Raw genomic sequence first — 22950 nt, forward strand, 5'->3', positions numbered from 1 at the left:
CTTCCCTTCTGGGTTGCCTTTGCCCTTTGTTCTGTACTCCTTTAGCTCTTTGTTAGGCACACCCTTCCCCAGCCCCACAGCACTTATGTACACATTTTATATTGGGTTACTTCCCCTAATTGCAATTTATTTTAATTTCTCTCTCCCCCCTGACTAGATTACAATCCCCTTGAGGGCAGGGATTAGGTCTGCCAATTCTAAAGTACTGTTCTCTGCCAAGCACTTAGCATACTGCTCTGCACACAGCAAGAGCTCAATAAACACCACTGATTGATTAATTAGAAGGCTCTTTCTCCATTTTAGCCAGAATTTCTACTAAGGCTCTATTTCTAGCTTCTGGCTTCATCTTAGTTTTTTCTGTCAGTTCTGACCATTTGAGGGGATAAACAAGTTCACCCACTAGGATAATTTATTTTGTAAAAATGTGTTTTATGATTTGCCTGCCCCAAAGCATCAAAAAAGTGCTTTTAATTTTTTTAAATTTAATAAAGGGAATGTGAACAGAAAGAAGAATAATTGGTTGGCTCCCAATCAGCATAAATCTACCTTTGTCATCTGAAAGCCTTTTGGCTTACTAGAGAATAATGAATTTAGTTACAGGTGGTAGAATGTCCTTCGCTCTCCCCTCTCTTAGCAGAGGCTAAGGCACAAACCTCTTACTTGAACCAGCTATTAATCAATTTGCTTTCCAGTCCTTTGTGTAAATAAATGAGTCTCTTGGACACAACAGTGTTCTTGTCTTTCTCCTTTCAATTCAATTAAAGCCTTTTAATACTAGCTAAGGTTAGTCAGGTCTCTTGTAATCAGAATTTTCTACTGGTATTTTCTGTATTAGTTTTATTTTTATTCTTTTTGGAAGGAATTACATTCTTGCCTGGGGCTCTTCTAAACCAAACAAATGCTCTAAGCCATCCAGAAAAGTATATAATAATGAAGCTTTCTGTTTGATGTACAGTTTTCCCTTAAAGGCTTAAATAATATCATATTGAATTATAAAAAAATTCCCACCATCCATCATTCATTATAGATCAGTCTTTTCGGCTGTCCAAAGTGTACCCTTTTGACCTAATTTTGCAATTTGCTCAGTTTAAGATACCACAATCCATATAAATGAAATCCATTGGGCTAAAATCAATACAGTTTCTTGGCTGCTGTTAAGGTTTCTTTGATAGTGGGGCATTTTATGTGTAAGATTTTGAAATAATTACCAAGGATCTGCTGAGGACTAACTGGGTTCTAAGCTCTGTCTAGTGCTATTGTATTTCAAAAATGACAAATGAAATGTTTGAGCTGAAAGTGAGACTAGGTGGTGTTAATGGAAGAGAGAAAATAATTATTCCTCATTTATATGAGCAATGCTATAGTGAGACCAGTGATCCTTCCAGCTTAGTATTCTGTTTCCAAAAATGGCTACAGGAGGCTTAAAGGAATACTGACATTAAACCTAGGAGCTTTGGCAATGTCATCAAATAATCTAAATTTTCCCCTCTACATCCCTATCATTTTTCTCAGGTGGTACACCGTGGGCTTCTTGTTCATTAATGTACCCAAACTCCTTTTGAACCTACTGGGTTGCTTTTTTGTTTTTGTTTTGAGGTCTTTTGGCTTGCAGAACATTCTGTGCTATATATGTTTGTAACCCACTATGCTCTAGTTCAAACCTACCATTTTTGTATGTCAGAAGATGTGCTTGTGTCCTAGTGAACAACAATTTACCCTGGCCACCCTCTTATGTGTCTATAAATTTCAGTCATGTTCCTCCCCAGGCTTTGCTTTCCCAGCGCATGAATCTGAAGATGCTTCTTAGAGATTTGCTTGGGTGGAGCAGATGGGAAAGGCAGAGAAGGTGAGAAGAACGCTAGGTTATTTGGGAGCAGTTTAGTGAAAGAACTCAGGTAGAAGAACTTTATGTTTATGAGAAGTCACTGCAGGACTTGAAGGCAGGAAGGCAGTTTTGACTGTAACTTTAAGATTTAATGAAGAAGATGCTGCTTAATGTGGGAGGTTGATTATATCAGTCCTTACAGCATCACAGAACTTGGACTGAATCTTTTCGTGGTATGATATGGAATGGCATGGTATGATGGCAGAAAATGAATTTTTCAAGAAAAGAGGAAGGAGAAACCTTTCAAGGAACTTTTCTTAGGTTCCTCCCTCAGTACCACAGGCAGACCAACACAGTACAAGCCAGAGGTAGAAATTCTAGTCAAATGGCTTGAAATAATAAATAAGACATCTAAAATAGCATGGAGTCAAGTAGGAAAGAATCACTCTTCTCTAGATTTAGAAATTCCCTGCAGGAGCTAGAATGGTAGTCATTCAAGAAATAGTTGTTGATACAAATTATTTGGAAAATCTTTCACACAAACATTTTAATTTTTATAAGTTAATTTACGCTTTGATTTCTCTTTTCCCCCTGAGGATCTCAGAAATTGTTTAGTAATATAATGAGCCCAACAAGAAAGTCACGTTAGTCACATCTGATATCCCTCAGTGGCATTCCCTGATTTTGTGGAGAATGTGCTCAGACAAAAGTTATCACCATCACTTTTTCTGAGCAAACCTACTGGTTTCCATGGAACTCATGCATCATTATGGTCCCAGCGACCACCTGTTTTCACCGTAGATAGCCATCCTCCCTATCTGTTCAGCTCAAAAACTGAGATGTAGGCTCTCCTCTCCATCTGTAAGGCACGAATCAGTCATATTTATTGAGTGCTTACCGTGTACAGAGCCCTGTACTAACCTCTTCAGTGAGTATAAATCTCTGCCACGCCACATTGTTCTTGGTGGCCTAGGACGGGAGGAGAGGGGAGAGCCTGTCTGAGGGGAGGACACGGCCGTCGGAATTGACCATTCGCCGCCCGACCCTCCCTCCCGGAGCCCAGCTGGGCCCCTCACCTCGGACAGGTGCAGAGTGGCCACCACGGCCACCTGGTCGTACGTCCAGCCCACGGTCCAGATCCCAGCCAAGATTTAGAGAAGCAGCGTGGATCAGTGGAAAGAGCATGGGCTTTGGAGTCAGTAGTCAAGGGTTCAAATCCCTGCTCCACCAATTGTCAGCTGTGTGACTTTGGAAAAGTCACTTAACTTCTCTGTGCCTCAGTTACCTCAACTATAAAATGGGGATTGACTGTAAGCCCTCCGTGGGACAACCTGATCGCTCTGTATCCTCCCCAGAGCTTAGAACAGTGCCTTGCACATAGTAAGTGCTTAATAAATGCCATCATTATTATTTATCCTTGACTCATCTCTTTTTTGACCTATTTTTCAATCTGTCACCAAATCCTGTTGGTTCTACCTTCAAAACATTGCTAAAATCCACCTTTTCCTTTCCATCCAAACTGCTACAGTGCTGATCCGAGCACTTATCATATTCCACCTTGACTACTGAATCAGTTTCCTTGCTGAGCTCCCTGCCTCCTGTCTCTCCCCACTCCAATAACTACTTCACTCTGTTGCCCAGATAGTTTCTCTAAAAAAATCATAATCTATGTTTCCGCATTCCTCAAGAACCTCCACTGGTTGCCTATTCACCTTCATATCAAACAGAAACTCCTTATAATTGGCTTTAAAACATTGAATTACCTTGCCCCTGCCTAGCTTACCTCTGATTTCCTAATAATAATAATGATAGTAACAATAATAATTGTGGTACTTGTTAAGCACTTAATATGGGCCAGGTACTGTACTAACCACTGGGGTAGCTTCAAGGTGACTGGGTTGGATACAGTCCCATCCCACCTGGGGTTCACAATCTTAATCCCCATTTTACAGATGAGGGAACTGAGGCACAGTGAAGCGAAGTGACTTGCCCAAGGTCACACAGCAGGTAAGTATTGGAGCCAAGATTAGAACCCAGGTCCTGATTCCCAGGCCACTGCTCTATCCACCAGGCCGTGCTGCTTCCTATAACAACCCAGCCCACTCCCTTCACTCGCTTAACAAAAACCATCGTTATTATTCACTCCTCCAACCCCAACATATTCACTGTACCTCCATCTCAGTAAATACCATTGATTCATTGGATTTGACGTGGTTGGACTCAAAAGTATTATGCTGAAGCTATGCAAATGGAGTGCTTTTAATATGAGATTGGGTTCCCTTAAGTGTCTCCTTGGCTGGGCGTCCAGCTGGCAGTTAATGATGAGAAATAACAATAACCTCTGCCTACTGGGACCCCTGAGAACTCTCGCCCATACTCAGGGTGTCAGAGGGGTGGAAGGGGTGGGACAGAGCCAGGTGTGGAAAAGCCTGAAATACAGTGGGTCAATAAGATGAGTGTTCTGACATCAATGTTCTAAAACAGACCCTGTCTGCAACACCAGTTTCCCACCAAAGATAAGTTGGCACTGAGCATTAGGTTTCTCCCATGTAGATATGGGGAAAAAAATGCCATTTTCTATGGGGAAATTGATTTCAAAAGATGCTTTGTTCTTTCTAGTTAAGACCACTGGACCCGCCCTGCAGATAAAAAATGTTACCAGCCACTTCATAGGGCTAGAGAAGGGGCTACAAGCAAGTAAAATAAAAATGTGAGATTATCTATGCTTTTTCCAGGCAGCTTCTCATTCTGCACCTCAGTTGTCCAGTTTCACGTCATTTCAATCACATTCATAATGGAGGAATAATTCAGGGCTGATGCATTGAAGTCACAAACACTGCTAGAGGGCAGTGCTGTGAATCCCTAAAAAATGATCACAATTGTAGGATTATGTGAAAAACAATGTCCCTTCTTATGACGTAATCAGTCCACTTCAAAAAATACATGTATCAAATGAAACTATTCCCCGTCACATTACACAGTTGCTGACTGAACTGTGGAATTCATTCACATAACCTGCATGACTAGGGAAACCCTGAGTGAAATCCTTTCCGACAAGTCAAGGTTTGTTTACTGCCAGATCTTGATGAAAGAACTGTGAGGCCCAGGCTATGCTGACAATCAACATAAAAAGAAAACTAGAACAAGAATCAGCCAAGGAATCCCCATCTTTATTTTGCTTCACCCCCATAAAGCTCTGCAGCAGATTAAAAATGGTGTGTTTTCTCTTTCTGGCATGCAATGATGCATTTCTAGAAAACAGCATTATTTTCAAGATGATCACGAAACTGGGTTTGAAGTCTAGTCTTTGGTATCTGGCTGGCAAAATAGACCTGTCTGGCAGCTAGGATGAATATGGGCTATTCAGGTGCCAGGAAAGTAGGCTACTGGCAGGCCCTAACTTTTCTGACATCCTCTTAGATCTCCCTTCTAAAAACATTTAAGCAATCTCATGGGGACATGCGTGAGGAATCATTTTTTTAAATTATTATCACTACCGTTGTTGTATTTGTTAAGCACGTATGTGCCAAGCACTGTTCTGAGTGTTGGGGTAGATTCAAATTAATAAGGTTGGACACAGTTCCTGTCCCACATGTTTCTGGAATAGTAGGCTCAGATCCTTTTACACCTAAATTAGTTTCATGAGGAAGACTTGAGGTTTACAGAGGAAAGTTGATGGGAGAGAGAGAGAGAGAATGAGAGGAAGAAACAGCAATAACCAGAAGGGGGGATTCTTGGTAAAGTCAACTTCAAAATAGAGCGAGGCTTATAAACTGTTGTACCGTGCTGAAGAGAGCAGCTCAGAGAACCGGAGGTCTCCAGTAAGCTCATCACAGCGTTTTGCTCCAGACAAGTAGCAGAAGGGTTTTTAATTTTTTTTCCCACCTCACAAAATGCCCAGTGCAAAGAGAGATTTGAATTCTTCATTCTACAGGTGAGAGAAGAAACCCAGAGGGGAATGGCTGTAGGACACAGACTGGCTGGAATGCCTGAGACACCTTCTGCTGCTCCAATATTGATCTAGGAGAGGGCCAAAGTCATTACTATGGCAACTATGCCTATTCAGTGGGGGAAACAATGCATTATCTTTGTGGTAAAGAAGTGAGAAAAGGGTATTTTCAATGCTGCCTCTTCACACTGCAGATGGGCCCTGACCTCTCAAGGTCAGTTGTTGTTGATGGAAGTTTCAGGAAAATAAAATTTGTGGAGAGGTACTCACAACTGGATCAGAAAAAGAGCCTAATAGCATGGAAAAAAATATTTCAGTGAATTCCGATTTTCCACGCTCCTTCCCACTCAAAGCTCTTCAGGTTATCTTATCGCTGGAGAAAATGTTGACTAAAAATTGGTCAGATTTTTGCAGCTGAAAGCATGGAAATGGCTGGAGTCTGTTGCCCAGTGACACCTATAGTTTAGTGAATTCAGACCTGACATACATAATTACTGTAAACCTCCAAAAGAAGCAGCGTGGCTCAGTGGAAAGAGCCAGGGCTTTGGAGTCAGAGGTCATGGGTTCAAATCCTGGCTCTGCCACTTGTCAGCTGTGTGACTTTGGGCAAGTCACAACTTCTCTGGGCCTCAGTTACCTCATCTGTAAAATGGGGATTAAGACTGTGAGCCCCCCGTGGGACAACCTGATCACCTTGTAACCTCCCCAGTGCTTAGGACAGTGCTTTGCACATAGTAAGCGCTTAATAAATGCCATTATTATTATTATTATTATTATTAAAATGTTTGCTGCCTTTTGCTCCTATTTTTCTGAGAAGTCTGTGCTCTGCCCACAGTATCAACCAACAAGGTACACAAGTTGCAAACAAGTTCTCACCCTTATTTTAAATAGGAAGAAATTGAAGCTTAGATACGGGAGAACATAGTGAAGAAGGCAAGTTTGCAGCCGTAAAGGGAAGAATTAAGCCACCTGATCAGATGATCAGGGGAAAAACCTACCCCTACATAAATTATAATAATTGTGATAAATGTGACAAGCACTGAACTAAGCACTGGGGTAGGTTCAATATAATCAAGTCAGGTACAGTCTCTGTCTAATGAGGAACACACAGTCTGAGTAGGAGGGAAAACAAGTATTTCATCCCCATGTTAGAGCTGAGGAAACTGAAGTACAGAGAAGTTAAAAAATGACTTTCCCAAGATTACACAGAAAACAACTGGTAGGGCCAGGATTAGACCCCAGGTGCTCAGACTCCCAGGATTCTGCTCCTTCTACTAGACCATGTGGCTTCTCAATTATTGGGAGATACGCAGAATTATGCATATGCAAAATTCTTTGCAAAATTAGCCTGAATAAAAAGCTGTCTCAATTTTCCACTTCACTTTCCCGAGTACACCTCTGCCCTCCATGATTGTAGTCACGGTTTTGCTGGGCGCAACATGCACAAAATGCAGGAAAAATGAAACAGAACATCTGAAATCAAGAGGCCCAGAGGAAGTTACGGCGATGATGGTAGTGGTATTTGTTAAAGCACTTACTATGTGCCAAGCACTGTTCTAAGCACCGGGGTAGATACAAGATAATCAGGTTGGGCACAATCCATGTCTCTCATCGGGCTACCGGTCTAAGTAGGAGGGAGAACAGGTAAGGCATTCCCATTTTACAGATGAGGAAACAGACCCAGAGAAGGTACACCAATGTCAGCTCTATTTTCAATGTCATTTTGCCCGGCTGGGAAGCAGCACATTCAAGTGTCAGGATGGTGCCTACTTACAAAGCATTTTATGCTTCTTTTTGGCTCAGGTGCCCTCTACCTCTGGGTTTATTCTTTATGCTGCTGCCCATTGGTAGGGAGGGAGGTAGAGCAAAATACTCAGCATGGAAGTACAAGTATCGGAACAGAGAGAACATGTGTTTCAACCCTAACCCACATGTACATGTTTAAACCCCCCAATGGCAGAGAAGCCTACCATTATCCCAGTTGTGATCCCATCATTGAAGTTCTGATTACTTGGATAATTGGCTACTGCAGATCCAATCCACCTTTCATCATTTGTGACCAGTAAAAGAGTTATTTAAAATGTACAGAGGGAATGACTGCATAATCTTGGCTTTGTGAAAAGAGCGAAACTGCCTAATAAAGCCCCTTCTGCCTCAATTGATTGCAGAAGGCCAGGTAGAAGAACCAGAATAAATAGTTCCTGCTGGTTACCCTATGATCCCGTAGCTCCTGGAGCTGCTGTCTTCCACCTGAGCTCTCTCATATGCAGGGCAAGGTTCAGGCCATAAGAGAACCTGGGCAGGAGGGTAGTGGGTTATGGACACCCAACCAGTATTCTAACTCCTCTGCTTCCTTCCTTGACAATAGCAGGGCTATACTTAGGCTCAGAATTCCAGCAGCAGGCAGGGAACTAAGGAGAAGTCTCAAAGGAGAAGAGAGGGGCTGTTGGGATAACTGGAGAAGTGATTCCCACTGCCCCCACCCCCCGCTAATTAGTACCATTTTTAATAGTAATAATAATTGGGGCATTTGTTAAGGGCTTACTGTACCAAACACTGGGCTAGATACAAGACAGCGAGATTGAACACAGTTTCTGTCCCATAAGGGGCTCACACTTTAAAGGAGAGGGTTAACAGGTATTTAATTGCAATTTTACAGATGAGAAGACTGAGGATCAGAGAAGTGAAGTGACTTGCCCAAGGTCACACAGCAGGCAAGTGGCAGAGTGGGGATTAGAATCAGAGTTGCCGGTCCGTGCTTTTGCCAAAGGCCATGATGTTTTTAACAGGTGTTTCCATGGATCATGCAGCCCTAGTAGCTATAGGGACAAAGAAACTCCTGGATTTGAATTGAACCTAACCTCCTTTGAGCTCTTCAAGTGTTACAAGAAGGGGATGCATTCACTCAGACACTAGCAGGAGGCTGATTGGACCACTTAATTGAGATTTCATTTCCCTTAGAGATGAAACAATATTCTTCTCTCTAGGGGACTGATTAAAGCCAGAGTGGGGGAAAAAACAGAAAAGGTTCCAATCCTGTCCCCAAAAGATAAACTTCATATCTTTTAAAATATCGAGGCCTTCTCCACTCTATGGTAATTCTGTACCTTTAAAAAAGCACTCTTGCAAGGGGGAATGGGGATTGTGAGGTAGATTTGAGAGAGGCAAACGGTTCAAGAAATCTCCTGCCCCACTCTAACAAGCAGACCACGCGTACTGGGAAGATCCAAGCTTCCTCGGGGTTTTGTGTATGGTTGTGAAGCACTCAATGATTTCATCATGGCTTAAACCTAGCGAAGCATCACAATTTATGCTCATCAGGCGGTTTGCTTCAGCTGAGTTTCGGTATTCTCTCAGGTAGAAAAACTTCCTTCACAAGCCACCTGAGAACAAGATTGTCAAAATCGGTTGATAATCCATGTGACATTATTTGCCTAAACACTGTCATAAGCACCTCAGGAGGTTTGTATGATTATACAATGTTAGAGCAGCATTTGGGTACAGCCTGTACAGCGCTTTTATGTTTTTCATTTCAGGCTCTTCAGTCTGACCTTGGCCTTTTTCTACTGAGCCAGTCTTCTTTACTGTCTCATTCTGTGTTGTTAGGGACTGTTTCAATCTGCCCCCTTTCTGAGCAAAATCCACAGATCCAACTTTGAGATCTCATATTTCCATTTGGCTCCATTAAGACTTCTCATTTACTTCTTAGGTCACCAAAACTCCTAGCAGCTAAATCAGGTACCTCAGAGTTTATGTGACTAACATTCCTCTGATCTAGTTAAAGGATGCACACATTCGATTCTGAATTTTCTCATTTGAAATCTGGTTTAGGTCATGTATTTTCTCCATCTGCTTTTTTTCCTTTAAGAAGCGTGCCTACTTCAGGTAAGTATTCAAACAAAACACAAATGTTCCCGGCACTGAGGGCTTTGTGTCCTAGGAAATGAACGCTGTTCTCAAGAACAGGTCTAAAAATCTTAACCCTGCATGTTCTGTTTCTACTAACAGTAGAACATGTACAAGACACTTGTCTGCAATTGCTTTTCAGAAATTTTCAGAAAAAACCTGAGCAGTAAGAATGGTTTCAAACCTACATAGAGACTTTTTTTAGTGACCCAACCTTGTGGCTGGTACATAAATCAAGATCCTCGGAGGGGGAACATATCTACTCAACTTCCATTATTATCACAGATAAGTACTTGGCTCAAAGCTACCCCTCTGCAGGTCCCAACCTTGCTTCTCCATGAAGAAAGAGTGTGTCAGATTTCTTGAAAAGTTCACACTCTGCATCCATGGTGTGTGTTCGGTGCAACATGTGCCCTGGCACACATCCATGTAGCAAGTGCATACACAGCACCCATAGCCCTGCTGTTACTGCCTATGTTGTGGTACTAATATGAGGCATGGAGGACACCGGCAACAGGGAGGCAAGGTGGATGGACACACAAAGTGACAGCAGTTGAATTAGCTAGCAAAAAGACAGTCAAGTAGGGTAGGTATGGGGACAGGGGAAGGGGAATCCATCACAGTCTTCTAGACTGTGAGCCCACTGTTGGGTAGGGACCGTCTCTATATGTTGCCAACCTGTACTTCCCAAGCGCTTGGTACAGTGCTCTGCACACAGTAAGCGCTCAATAAATACGATTGAATGAATGAAAAGGCGAGTATTTTTTGCTAGTACCCGTCGGAACTGTATTAAGAAGTACTTACTCTAGTGCTCTGCATACGTTTTACTTGTAGATATTTACTATTCTATTTATTTTGTTAATGATGTGTATCTAGCTTTATTTCTATTTATTCTGATGACTTGACACCTGTCCACAGGTTTTGTTTTGTTGTCTGTCTCCCCCTTCTAGACTGTGAGCCTGTTGTTGGGTAGGGACAGTCTCTATATGCTGCCAACTTGTACTTCCCAAGCACTTAGTACAGTGCTCTGCACACAGTAAGCGCTCAATAAATACGATTGACTGACTGAATGAATGATTTTTTGTTGTTGTTGTCTGTCTCCCCCTTCTAGACTGTGAGCCCACTGTTGGGTAGGGACCCTCTCTAGATGTTGCCAACTTGTACTTCTCAAGCGTTTAGTACAGTGCTCTGCACATAGTAAGAGCTCAATAAGTACGATTGAATTCATTCATTCATTCATTCAATGCGAGTGAATGAATAAATTCGTTCATTCAATCGTATTGAATGAATGAATGAACGACCATTCAATCGTATTCACTCATTCATTTAATCGTATTTACTGAGCGCTTACTGTGAAAGAGCACGGGCTTTGGAGTCAGAGGTCAGGGGTTCGAATCCCGACTCCACCAACTGCCAGCCGTGTGACTTTGGGCAAGTCATTTCACTTCTCTGCGCCTCAGTTCCCTCATCTGTAAAATGGGGATTAAGGCTGTGAGCCCCATGTGGGACAACCTGATCACCTTGTAACCTCCCCAGCGCTTAGAACAGTGCTTCGCACATAGTAAGCGCTTAATAAATGCCATTATTATTAATCAACCAATCAATCAATCGTATTTATTGAGCGCTTACTATGTGCACAGCACTGTACTAAGCGCTTGGGAAGTACAAATTGGCAACATATAGAGACAGTCCCTACCCAACAGTGGGCTCACAGTCTAAAAGGGGGAGACAGAGAACAAAACCAAACATACTAACAAAATAAAATAAATAGGATAGATATGTACAGGTAAAATAAATAGAGTAATAAATATGTACAACCATATATACATATATACAGGTGCTGTGGGGAAGGGAAGGAGGTAAGGTGGGGGGGATGGAGAGGGGGACGAGGGGGAGAGGAAGGAAGGGGCTCAGTCTGGGAAGGCCTCCTGGAGGAGGTGATTATTATTATTATTATTATTATTATTATTATTACTAAGGGCTTGGGAAGTACAAGTTGGAACGAATGAGTACGTTCCGCCGCTTAGACGCCCCCCCTTCCCCCAACCAATCCCAGGTCCCCTCTCCGACCCCCCAACCAATCGCAGGCCGCCCCCTTGCTTCCCCCAACCAATCGCAGGCCGCCCCCTTCTTCCCCCAGCCAATCAGAGGCTCCCTTCCTTCTGCCCCCCCCCCCCACCCTGCCCCCTCAGGCCAGGAGGCGCGCTGCGAAGGCGCGAGGCCCCGGAAGGGGGCAGTGTGGCTGTGACGCCAGAATGGTTGCCGGGGCAACGTGAGGCCGGGGGGCGCGCGCGCGCGCGGCGGGGGTCCCTGGGCCGCGGAGGCGCTGAGGGCCGCAGCCATGGGCGCGCTGCTGTTCCCGAGGCTGCCGCTAGGGGGGCCGCTGCTGCTGCTGCTGTTGCTGCTGCTACTAGGCCCCGAGCCTGCGCACTCGAGGAACAACAGCCAAGCAATGGAGGCCAAAGAGGCCCATGAGGCCCAAGAGGCCCCAGAGCCCCCAGAGCCCCCCGAAGACCCCGAGCAGCCCGACGAGCTCGACGAGCCCGAAGAGCCCGAAGAGACGCCTGCCCAAGGTGCCAACCCCCCTTCCCAGCCACCCCACACTGGGGGGGCGCGGCTCACCATGTGCCAACCACTGGGGTAGACACCAGGGGATCAAGGCTGGCCCACATGGGGCTTACAGTCTCAATCCCCATTTGACAGTTGATGTAACAGGCCCAGAACATAATAATAATAATACTTGCTAAGCGCTCGCTATGTCACAAGCACGGGATCAGGACTGTCCCACGTGGGGCTCACAGTCTTAAGCCCCGTTTGACAGATAACCGGCCCACAACATAACAATAATAATAATACTTGGCAGGCACTCACTATGTCACAAGCATGGGATCAGGGCTGTCCCACATGGGGCTCACAGTCTTAAGCCCCGTTTGATAGATAACCGGCCCAGAACATAACAATAATAATAATACTTGGCAGGCGCTCACTATGTGACAAGCATGGGATCAGGGCTGTCCCACGTGGGGCTCACGGTCTTAAGCCCCGTTTGACAGATAACCGGCCCAGAACATAACAATAATAATAATACTTGGCAGGCGCTCACTATGTCACAAGCATGGGATCAGGGCTGTCCCACGTGGGGCTCACAGTCTTAAGCCCCGTTTGACAGATAACCGGCCCACAACATAACAATAATAATAATACTTGGCAGGCGCTCACTATGTCACAAGCACGGGATCGGGGCTGTCCCACGTGGGGCTCACGGTCTTAAGCCCCGTTTGACAGATAACCGGCCCAGAACATAACAATAATAATAATACTTGCTAGGCGCTCACTATGTCACAAACATGGGATCGGGGCTGTCCCACGTGGGGCTCACGGTCTTAAGCCCCGTTTGACAGATAACCGGCCCAGAACATAACAATAATAATAATACTTGGCAGGCGCTCACTATGTCACAAGCACGGGATCAGGGCTGTCCCACGTGGGGCTCACAGTCTTAAGCCCCGTTTGACAGATAACCGGCCCACAACATAACAATAATAATAATACTTGGCAGGCGCTCACTATGTCACAAGCATGGGATCAGGGCTGTCCCACGTGGGGCTCACGGTCTTAAGCCCCGTTTGACAGATAACCGGCCCACAACATAACAATAATAATAATACTTGGCAGGCGCTCACTATGTCACAAGCATGGGATCAGGGCTGTCCCACGTGGGGCTCACAGTCTTAAGCCCCGTTTGACAGATAACCGGCCCAGAACATAACAATAATAATAATACTTGGCAGGCGCTCACTATGTGACAAGCATGGGATCAGGGCTGTCCCACGTGGGGCTCACAGTCTTAAGCCCCGTTTGATATATAACCGGCCCAGAACATAACAATAATAATAATACTTGCTAGGCGCTCACTATGTCACAAACATGGGATCAGGGCTGTCCCACGTGGGGCTCACGGTCTTAAGCCCCGTTTGATAGATAACTGGCCCAGAACATAACAATAATAATAATACTTGGCAGGCGCTCACTTGGCAGGTGCTCACTATGTCACAAGCATGGGATCAGGGCTGTCCCATGTGGGGCTCACGGTCTTAAGCCCCGTTTGACAGATAACCGGCCCAAAACATAACAATAATAATAATAATTGCTAAGCACTTACTATGTCACAAGCACTGGGGTGGAGACCAAGGGATCGGGGCTGTCCCACGTGGGGCTCACAGTCTTAAGCCCCGTTTGATATATAACCGGCCCAGAACATAACAATAATAATAATACTTGCTAGGCGCTCACTATGTCACAAACATGGGATCAGGGCTGTCCCACGTGGGGCTCACGGTCTTAAGCCCCGTTTGATAGATAACCGGCCCAGAACATAACAATAATAATAATACTTGGCAGGCGCTCACTTGGCAGGTGCTCACTATGTCACAAGCATGGGATCAGGGCTGTCCCATGTGGGGCTCACGGTCTTAAGCCCCGTTTGACAGATAACCGGCCCAAAACATAACAATAATAATAATAATTGCTAAGCACTTACTATGTCACAAGCACTGGGGTGGAGACCAAGGGATCGGGGCTGTCCCACGTGGGGCTCACAGTCTTAAGCCCCGTTTGACAGATAACCGGCCCAGAACATAACAATAATAATAATAATTGCTAAGCGCTCACTATGTCACAAGCACTGGGGTAGATACCAGGGGATCAGGGCTGGCCCACGTGGGGCTCACAGTCTTAAGCCCCGTTTGACAGATAACCGGCCCAAAACATAACAATAATAATAATAATTGCTAAGCACTTACTATGTCACAAGCACTGGGGTAGATACCAAGGGATCGGGGCTGGCCCACGTGGGGCTCACAGTCTCAATCCCCATTTGACAGATGAGGTAACAGGCCCAGAACACAACAATAATAATAATACTTGCTAAGAGCTTACTATGTCACAAGCACTGGGGTAGATACCAGGGGATCAGGACTGGCCCACATGGGGCTTACAGTCTCAAGCCCCGTTTGACAGATGAGGTAACAGGCCCAGAACACAACAATAATAATACTTGCTAAGAGCTTACTATGTCACAAGCACTGGGGTAGATATTTGAGAGATGAGGTAACAGGCCTGGAACATAACAATAATACTTGCTAAGCGCTCACTACGTCACAAGCACTGGGGTAGATACCAGGGGATCAGGGCTGGCCCACATGGGGCTTACAGTCTCAAGCCCCGTTTGACAGATGAGGTAACAGGCCCAGAACACAACAATAATAATACCTGCTAAGAGCTTACTATGTCACAAGCACTGGGGTAGATACCAGGGGATTGGGGCTGGCCCACATGGGGCTCATAGTCTCAATCCCCGTTTGACAGATGTGGTAACAGGCCCAGAACATAACAATAACAATACATGTTAAGCGCTCACTATGTCACAAGCACTGGGATAGATACCAAGGGATCAGGGCTGGCCCACGTGGGGCTCACACTCTCAATCCCCATTTGACGGATGAGGTAACAGGCCCAGAACATAACAATAATAATAATACTTGCTAAGCACCTACTATGTCACAAGCACTGGGATAGATACCAGGGGATCGGGGCTGCCCCATGTGGGACTCACAGTCTCAATCCCTGTTTGACAGATGAGGTAACAGGCCCAGAACATAACAATAATAATAATAATAATAATTGCTAAGTGCTTATTATGTGCCAAGCACTTTTCTAAGCACTGGGGTAGATATCAGGGGATCAGGGCTGGCCCATGTGGGGCTCTCAGTCTCAATCCCCATTTGAGAGATGAGGTAACGGGCCCAGAACATAATAATAATAATAATAATACTTACTAAGTGCTTACTATGTGACAAGCACTGTTCTAAGCACTGGGAAAGATACAAGGGAATCTGGGTTGTCCCATGTGGGGCTCGCAGTCTTAAGCCCCATATGACAGATGAGGTAACAGGCCCAGGGAATAATAAAAATAATGGTAGTTGTTAAGTGCTTACTATGTGCCAAGCATTGTTCAAAGCACTGGGGTAGATACAAGAGAATCAGGTTGTCCCATGTGGGCTCACAGTCTTAATCCCCTTTTGACAGATGAGTGTAATTGAGGTATAGAGAAGTGAAATGACTTAACCAAGGTCAGACAGCAGACAATAATTATTATTATTATGGTATTTGTTAAGCGCTTACTATGTGCCAAGCACTGCTCTAAGCCCTGGTGGTAAAATTAGAACCCATGTTCTCTGACCCTGGAGCCCGTGCTCTTGCCACTAAGCAGTGCTGCTTCTCAATCAGGTTGGACCCAGTCTCTGTCTTAATCCCCACAATCTTAATCCTCATTTGACAGATGCAGTAACAGACCCAAAGAAGTCAAGTGACTTACCCAAGGTCACACAGCAGACAAGTGATGGAGCTGGGATTAGAACAAATGTCCTATGGATGCGCATGGGCACATTAAGTGGGGCCCGAGAAAGTCCCACAGGGGAAACAGCCCCTGGGGATTCATTCCTTCAGGCCCCAGGATGGGCAAGCAGGACCCTGCCCTGGCATCCCCCAACCACCCAAAAGTAGGGCCCAGGCTCCCTTTCCAAGACAGTACTCTGCACATAGTCAGGGCTCAGTAAATAACAGTAATAACAATTATGATATTTGTTAAGCGCTTACTGTCACTGTACTAAGCGCTGGGGTAGATCCAAACTAATCAGGATGGACACAACCCCTGTCCCACATAGGGCTCACAGTCTTAATCCTCATTTTACAGATGAGTTAACTGAAGCACAGAAGTTAAGTGACTTGCCCGAGGCCACACAGTAGACAGGTTGCGGAGCCGGGATTAGAACCCATGACCTTCTGACTCCCAGGGCCATGCTCCATCCATGATGCTTCTCTATATTGTTGATAGATTAATTGATTGACCATGCAGGTCACATCATTTTTACAACACATTTACACGGAACTCCCCATCGGTGATGTTATAATAATAGTACCCATTAAGTGCTTACTGTGTACCAAGCATTCATTCATTCATTCAATCATATTTATTGAGCGCTTGCTGTGTGCAGAGCACTGTACTAAGCGCTGGGATACATACAATGTAAACAGATTGGGCATAGTCCTCATCCCACACAAGGTTCACACTCTGTGAGGAAAGTCAAGCAGATCTTAGTCCCATTTTGCAGATGAAGGATCCGAGGCAGAGAGAAAGCAAACAGCACAGCCAGGATCAGACACCCATTTTCCCGACTTCCAGACCTGCCTTTTTCCAGTAGAACATGCCACCTTTCGATATATCACATCACACATAGTCTCACACACAGTCCCTGTCTCACATGGGACTCACACTTCAAGTGGGCGGGAGAGCAGGTATTTTTTCTCCTTGTTACGGAGGAGAAAACTGAGGTCCAGTGTCTTGCTCAAGATCCCACAACAGGCAAGTGACAAAGCCAGTATTTAAATCTGGATCTCCTCATTCCCACTCCTGTGTTCTTCCCATTAGACCAAAGTGCTTGTCACAGGGCCCTTCAGTTGCCTTTCAGAAATGTGAAAACATTTGTCAAAGGTGCTTGAGCACTCTAGGAGGAGGGAGGAGACATTGGCTTTGGGGTTTGGTTATCCCCTGAAATTTCATGAGGGCATAGGGCAAAAAGGCATCTATGCTTATTCAATGCTATAGTCATCCACAAAAACACCCTCGAGGCCAGATCAGAGATGGAAAGTGGGAGTAGAAAAGACCAGGCAAGACACTAAACTTGTGACAGTTTCAGATGAGATGTTAGCCAACGGAGAGTGCTGAGGCGTTGGATACATAAATTTGCCTCATCCTGTTGGCTCATTAAGCAATAAAACATGACAAGGGGCTGGTTAGGTTGTATTGATTAGATGCTCGCATATTGACAAGGTTAGGAGGTTTCTTGGAGCTGACTGGGGCTGGGTTTGTCTTTGTCCTTGGAGGACTCTGAGGTCTGGACCATGCCCCCTCATCTTCCTTGTGATATTATTTTGGCAGTCCAGTTTCCTCTGACAAATAGCCAGCCTCAGTGTGGAACTCAGAAAATTGACTGTATGAGGTTAACGGTGGGATCAAAGCAACTAATCAGCCTTGTTCACATCACTTTACCTGAAATTTACCTAGTGCGGCAAAATATGAGTTACCATTAAGGTAACTTCTGATCCCTAGGGGAGATATGCCATTCACTGTGTTTTGAGGTATTGCTGCACCGATATTTTGAAAATTATTTCATCACTTTTATTGGCCTCCTGGTCTAAATCTTAGATCAGCATCTAATTGGTAACCTTGCCTCGGAGTGGTAACTGGTGTTGCATCCTTAAAGCCCCAGTTCTATAGAGGACCTGTTACGGATAACAAAATAAAAAAAATTACGAAACTTGAGAAGTGATTTTAGACTCAAAGACTTTGGATGCTTTTTGATTTGAAGGCTCTAACTGTAGCCCTTTGTCTATAACCACATGTAGGATGGGGAAGATTTATGCATTTAGACACATAGCATGTAATAAATCTTCGGGCTTTTGGACGAGCACACAAGCATTTTATATATCTAATGTGTAAAAACGCAATTTTTGTAGAGGGACTGAAGGACAGGGGCCTTTGCTTTTTTGAGCTGGCTGTTGAAGGTCTGGGTTAGAAAAGCATACTGTGTGAGAGCATACATATGTGTGTGTGTGTGTGTGTGTGTGTGTGTGTGTGTTTAAGGGAGATAAGGCTACCATTAAGAATTGAAGTTTCATAGGTGTCATAAATAGAAACAATATAAAAACATTTCACTAAGGGAAGATTTTTAGTTCGATAAATGCATGTACATAGGTAATATTTTGACAAACAAATACAGAGGGGTTTTTTTTGTGTGTGTACAGGCAGAACCTGTGTTTGTGTTCTCATCAACTTTAATTCAGGCTGAACCAGAAGTTTGTATTTGAATAGTCCCAGCCTACAACTTGAAAAAATGAAAAGTCTAAAGCATTTAAACCCACAAGACCTATTCCAGTTGCCTAACTAATACAATGCGCTCATTACCTAAGCCTAACCTGCCAGGTCTGAGGCTGAAGCAAACATTAGGACATATTTGGAAACAGAAAATGAAATGCACAAATTTCCAGTTTTTGAAGTTTTAATAAGTCCCAGGAGTGAAAAAGACCTTTTGGTGAAATCCATTTGGGCACCCTTTTCTATTGGAGAGCTGAGCGTAAGACCTAGAACTTTTAAAGTTGACAGTTGTTTTCCATAGATTGCTAGCTAGTAGGGGGCAGGAAGAGGTCTCAGATGTAACTTTGGCCCAGCCACCAACAAAACGATGAAACAATTTTAAAAACTGATGCTCTCACTGAGTATTTCATTTTCTTGAATTTCACTAAATTATTTGTCCAGACTCTGCTCACAGGAATATAAAGAGTGTCATTATTGGTCACATCAGTGGTCCCTCTAGCCAATATTCGGTCTCCCAATAATGGTTAACAAAAAACTGCATAGAGGAAACTAGGTATCCTTATTAACCTAGTTTTAAAAAGGTGGGTCATAGTAAAACATTCTTTGAGATTTAATAATTGGTTAATTGGTTATTAAGGTGATGATTCAGGTTTGAACACAAATCTTTAGGACTTATTTTGAGGGACAGAGGTGAAACTGCCATAATGACAGTTGACAACATTGCAAAGAATAGTTGTGATAACTACTACTTAATATCATTAAAGCTAATCATATGTAATTACGTGTAAAATATGATTTTCAATTGAACTTCTTTTCCCTCTTGCTCTGAGCATGTGTTCGTGATAGGCCACATGTTAAATGGAAGTTTCATTTGTACGACATTTGCTTTATAGGCTCAAGTCCAGGGAACAGCAAAGAGGGCATGGTTTTCTTCAGAAATATCATATTGGCTGAGACATAGGGGATGATTTCATTTGATTAAAAATATAATTTCATTCTTTATGTTTAGATTCAAATGGGACAATATCCAGAGAAATAGAATTTGGACTATGCACAGTAACATGTGGTAAGTAGCCCAGTAGATGAATAAAACATATTGAAATTTGTTTTAGGGGGAAAAAGTGCTAACTGTAGCAATTTATAAGTTGTAATTTCAATTTCCAATAACTATAATTAACAAAAACAATCAAGCTGATTGTCATTAAAGTTTAGGTCAGATGTGTGGTTTTATTAATTTCACAGCCTGCGCAATCCTAATTTTAAACCAGTTTCCTAAATTTATTGGCACACGAGCTGCCTTGACTAAAGTAACAATTTTCTCCATTTGTGAACATCTGTGAGATGTATCAGAAGATGAAAGATCTTCTGATAGATCTCACAGATGTCTTCCCACATACAATATTGCCAGATCCCTCCCCCCGAAATTGCTTGTCTGTAGTAGTCAATTTTGCATTCCTCATTTATACAATTTATGTGTCATGCATTGACACACTGTCTTTGAGAAAGATGACACACAGAAAAGATCCAGGACCGATAGGGAACTGTAGACATTTGTCCTCTTTCAGATATCACAGAGATGAAATTTCTGGCCAAAGGAAAGAAATAGGGCCTTGGTTGCATGAAGATGGTAATGTTCAGAAAGCACCTGGTAATACAGAAATAATATTAATTTAGTTCTGAACAGAATTTGCTCCTCCTGACGGCAGGTCAATTGTTACAGAATTGGCAGATATTAAAAGAATGAAAAAAAAAACACACCCAACAAATTGTAGGTAGGGAAATAAGCAACTGAGCCATGGGCAAAAAGAAAAAGAATCCTTACAAAGCCACTCTGTCTTCTCCTTGGGATCAAGAGAGTGCCTGAACATCTGACATTTAAAAAGACAGCTTTTTTCCCCAAGTTTTAGAGAGCTATTCAGACCTCTGGCCTTCCCTGTAGGGGATTTTTTGATACCTAGTTCTTTCGCTTGTTCTTGTGGGCCCTGAAATTTCTAAAGAGCAGTGCATTTAAACCAACCTGTGAATATATTACTGCAAAGTACACCTTTCTATCCCTGCATCCTAACAATCTCAGTAGGCAGAGAATGATCTCTGTTTGTGACAATTTCAGGTGTTATTATTGTCTCCTCTGTCACTTGAAGTAGTTTTATGAGGTGAGTGCCATAGTTTAAATCGCATCAGATTATATACATATTTAGAAGAGGAAAATGATGCACTACTTTTATTGTGGCGGGGAGGGGGTAATTCAGAATCCAAATGGGCTGTTCACATTTAAACCCAGCAAGAAGATTTTAGCTGCTGCAGCCTTTCTACTTTTCAGAAGGATCAAGCTCCTAAGTATCTATGCAGATTCTTTGTGCACTAAGGCTTCTAAAAAAATCAACCCCCCTCCCAAAACAAATATGCATCATTTTGGTAATGATGCATTGACATACTGTCAAAATGCCTATTTGAAAAATATTTACAATTTTTAACATCAACTGATGCTCCCACTAAAATGTTTTCCTTATTCAACAAGAATCACAATCCTGCCATTATCTGCTACTTTTAATAGTGAAAAGTATCCTTCCTCCCTCATATTCACTAGAGGTCTCCAGGGAACTTTTGAAACAAAAGTATTCCTTCTGCCTTTCCCCTTCTCCCTCCCTCTCTTACCTCTTACACCATTCCCACTGTGGAAGTAAAGAATAGGAGCAGAGAGATGAAGAGATCATGGTCAAACTTTCTTTGGGGTATCATTATTATTATTATAAATGATATTTCTTATGTGCTTACTAGGTGCCAAGCATTGTGCTAAAACATGGGGAAGATACAAGACGGATCACACATGTCCCATTTTGCATGGGGTTCATAATCTAAGAATTATATTACTATTACTACTGCTAGTAACATTTATTTATCTGTCTTCAATATTTAAATGGCTCATGGTCCTTCTTTTTGAAGTAGTAGTAATAGTATTTATTAAGCACTTTCTGTGTGCAGAACACTGTACTAAGTCCTGGGGGAAAGTACATGGGTAGGAATTAGACATGCTCTACTGTTTCCAGGATCTGCCAATGGGAGCAATTAGAGGTCAAGCATATCCTGCTGGATATGTGAAGGGCTCACATTAAATAATAGAAGTATTTAAGGGTCTACTATGTGCAAAGCACAAAGAAAGACATATATAGATAAGGTATAGACTGGACTGTTAGCCCCTGTGGAACTTTTTTTTAATGGCATTTATTAAGCACTTACTATGTGCAAAGCACTGTTCTAAGCGCTGGGGAGGTTACAAGGTGATCAGGTTGTCCCACGGGGGACTCACAGTCGTCATCCCCATTTTACAGATGAGGGAACAGAGGCCCAGAGAAGTTAAGTGGCTTGCCCAAAGTCACACAGCTGACAATTGGTGTCCAACCTGATTACCTTATATCTACCCCAGCGCTTGGTACAGTTCCTGGAATGTAGTAAATGCTTAACAAATACCATTCCAAAAAAAAAAAAAAAAGATTCCTGTCCCGCAAGGGGCTCACAATCTAATAAATACATTGGTGGGTGACCAATCAATTAATTAATGGTATTTGTTGAGTACTTGTGTGCAAAGCACTATACTAAGCAGTTGGGAGAGTACAGTGTCACTGGTAGACACCAACCCTTCCCCTGAGGAACTTACAGTTAGAATAAGGATTGAGTTCTTGAAAAGATAATATGGACTATGGCCCCAAAACAATGAAGATGTGGTGGGGTGGATAGCAGTTAGGCAGGGAAGTTAAACAGAACTAGTTATGAAAAGCACATTTTCTGGAAAAATACAATTCGAGAGGCCTAAGGTACACTCTGGCATCAATAACCATCATTAAGAGAGAAGCTATAGAAAAATGCTAAGAAGAAAAGTTAGGGACCATAGAAATCATTTTTCTTAACACTTTTGTTTTCTGCCAAAGGCATTGGCATTAGAGAAGTTTTATTAACCAATGGATGCCCTGGAGGTGAAACGAAGTGTGTTGTTCGGGTAGAAGAATGCAGAGGACCAGTAGACTGTGGATGTAAGTAAAACTCCTTTTTGTGGGTGGGGGGGTAGGGAAGAGAGAGAAAGAGGAAGTATACACACACACACACACACACACACATATATATACACATACACACACGCATATATATATATATATACACATATATATGCTTATTCTGGGGAAATATCTTTAATTTTTGAGAAGTGCAATGCAAATAGGCAGAAATGACTGCCTAATAGGCTAATTAGCACATGGAAAGCAATCATAGTCATATTTAAAAATCTCATTTCCTCCCTAGACTAGCCTGCAGATTAAAATAATTTTTCTGCTGTTATTTCAA

The 22950-nt window shown here is 43.2% G+C and overlaps 2 protein-coding genes across 2 annotated transcripts in view; one reads left to right on the forward strand and one right to left on the reverse strand.

The window, feature by feature from the left end:
• AKIRIN2 (akirin 2) overlaps nucleotides 1-22950 on the reverse strand; it is a 210366-nt gene that overhangs the window by 162313 nt on the left and 25103 nt on the right. The window lies entirely within an intron of this gene.
• Nucleotides 1-22950, forward strand: part of SPACA1 (sperm acrosome associated 1) — a 28735-nt gene that overhangs the window by 3005 nt on the left and 2780 nt on the right. The window contains exons 2-11 of the mRNA XM_038760889.1: nucleotides 1513-1543; nucleotides 2799-2940; nucleotides 4445-4522; nucleotides 5850-5988; nucleotides 7735-7836; nucleotides 9484-9512; nucleotides 9643-9659; nucleotides 11935-12253; nucleotides 19625-19681; nucleotides 22542-22643. Of these exons, the coding sequence (XP_038616817.1) occupies nucleotides 1513-1543; nucleotides 2799-2940; nucleotides 4445-4522; nucleotides 5850-5988; nucleotides 7735-7836; nucleotides 9484-9512; nucleotides 9643-9659; nucleotides 11935-12253; nucleotides 19625-19681; nucleotides 22542-22643 (1016 nt within the window). The remainder of the gene's footprint in view (nucleotides 1-1512; nucleotides 1544-2798; nucleotides 2941-4444; nucleotides 4523-5849; nucleotides 5989-7734; nucleotides 7837-9483; nucleotides 9513-9642; nucleotides 9660-11934; nucleotides 12254-19624; nucleotides 19682-22541; nucleotides 22644-22950) is intronic.

Source organism: Tachyglossus aculeatus, chromosome 19 (assembly GCF_015852505.1).
Source record: "Tachyglossus aculeatus isolate mTacAcu1 chromosome 19, mTacAcu1.pri, whole genome shotgun sequence".
Lineage (NCBI taxonomy): Eukaryota > Metazoa > Chordata > Mammalia > Monotremata > Tachyglossidae > Tachyglossus > Tachyglossus aculeatus.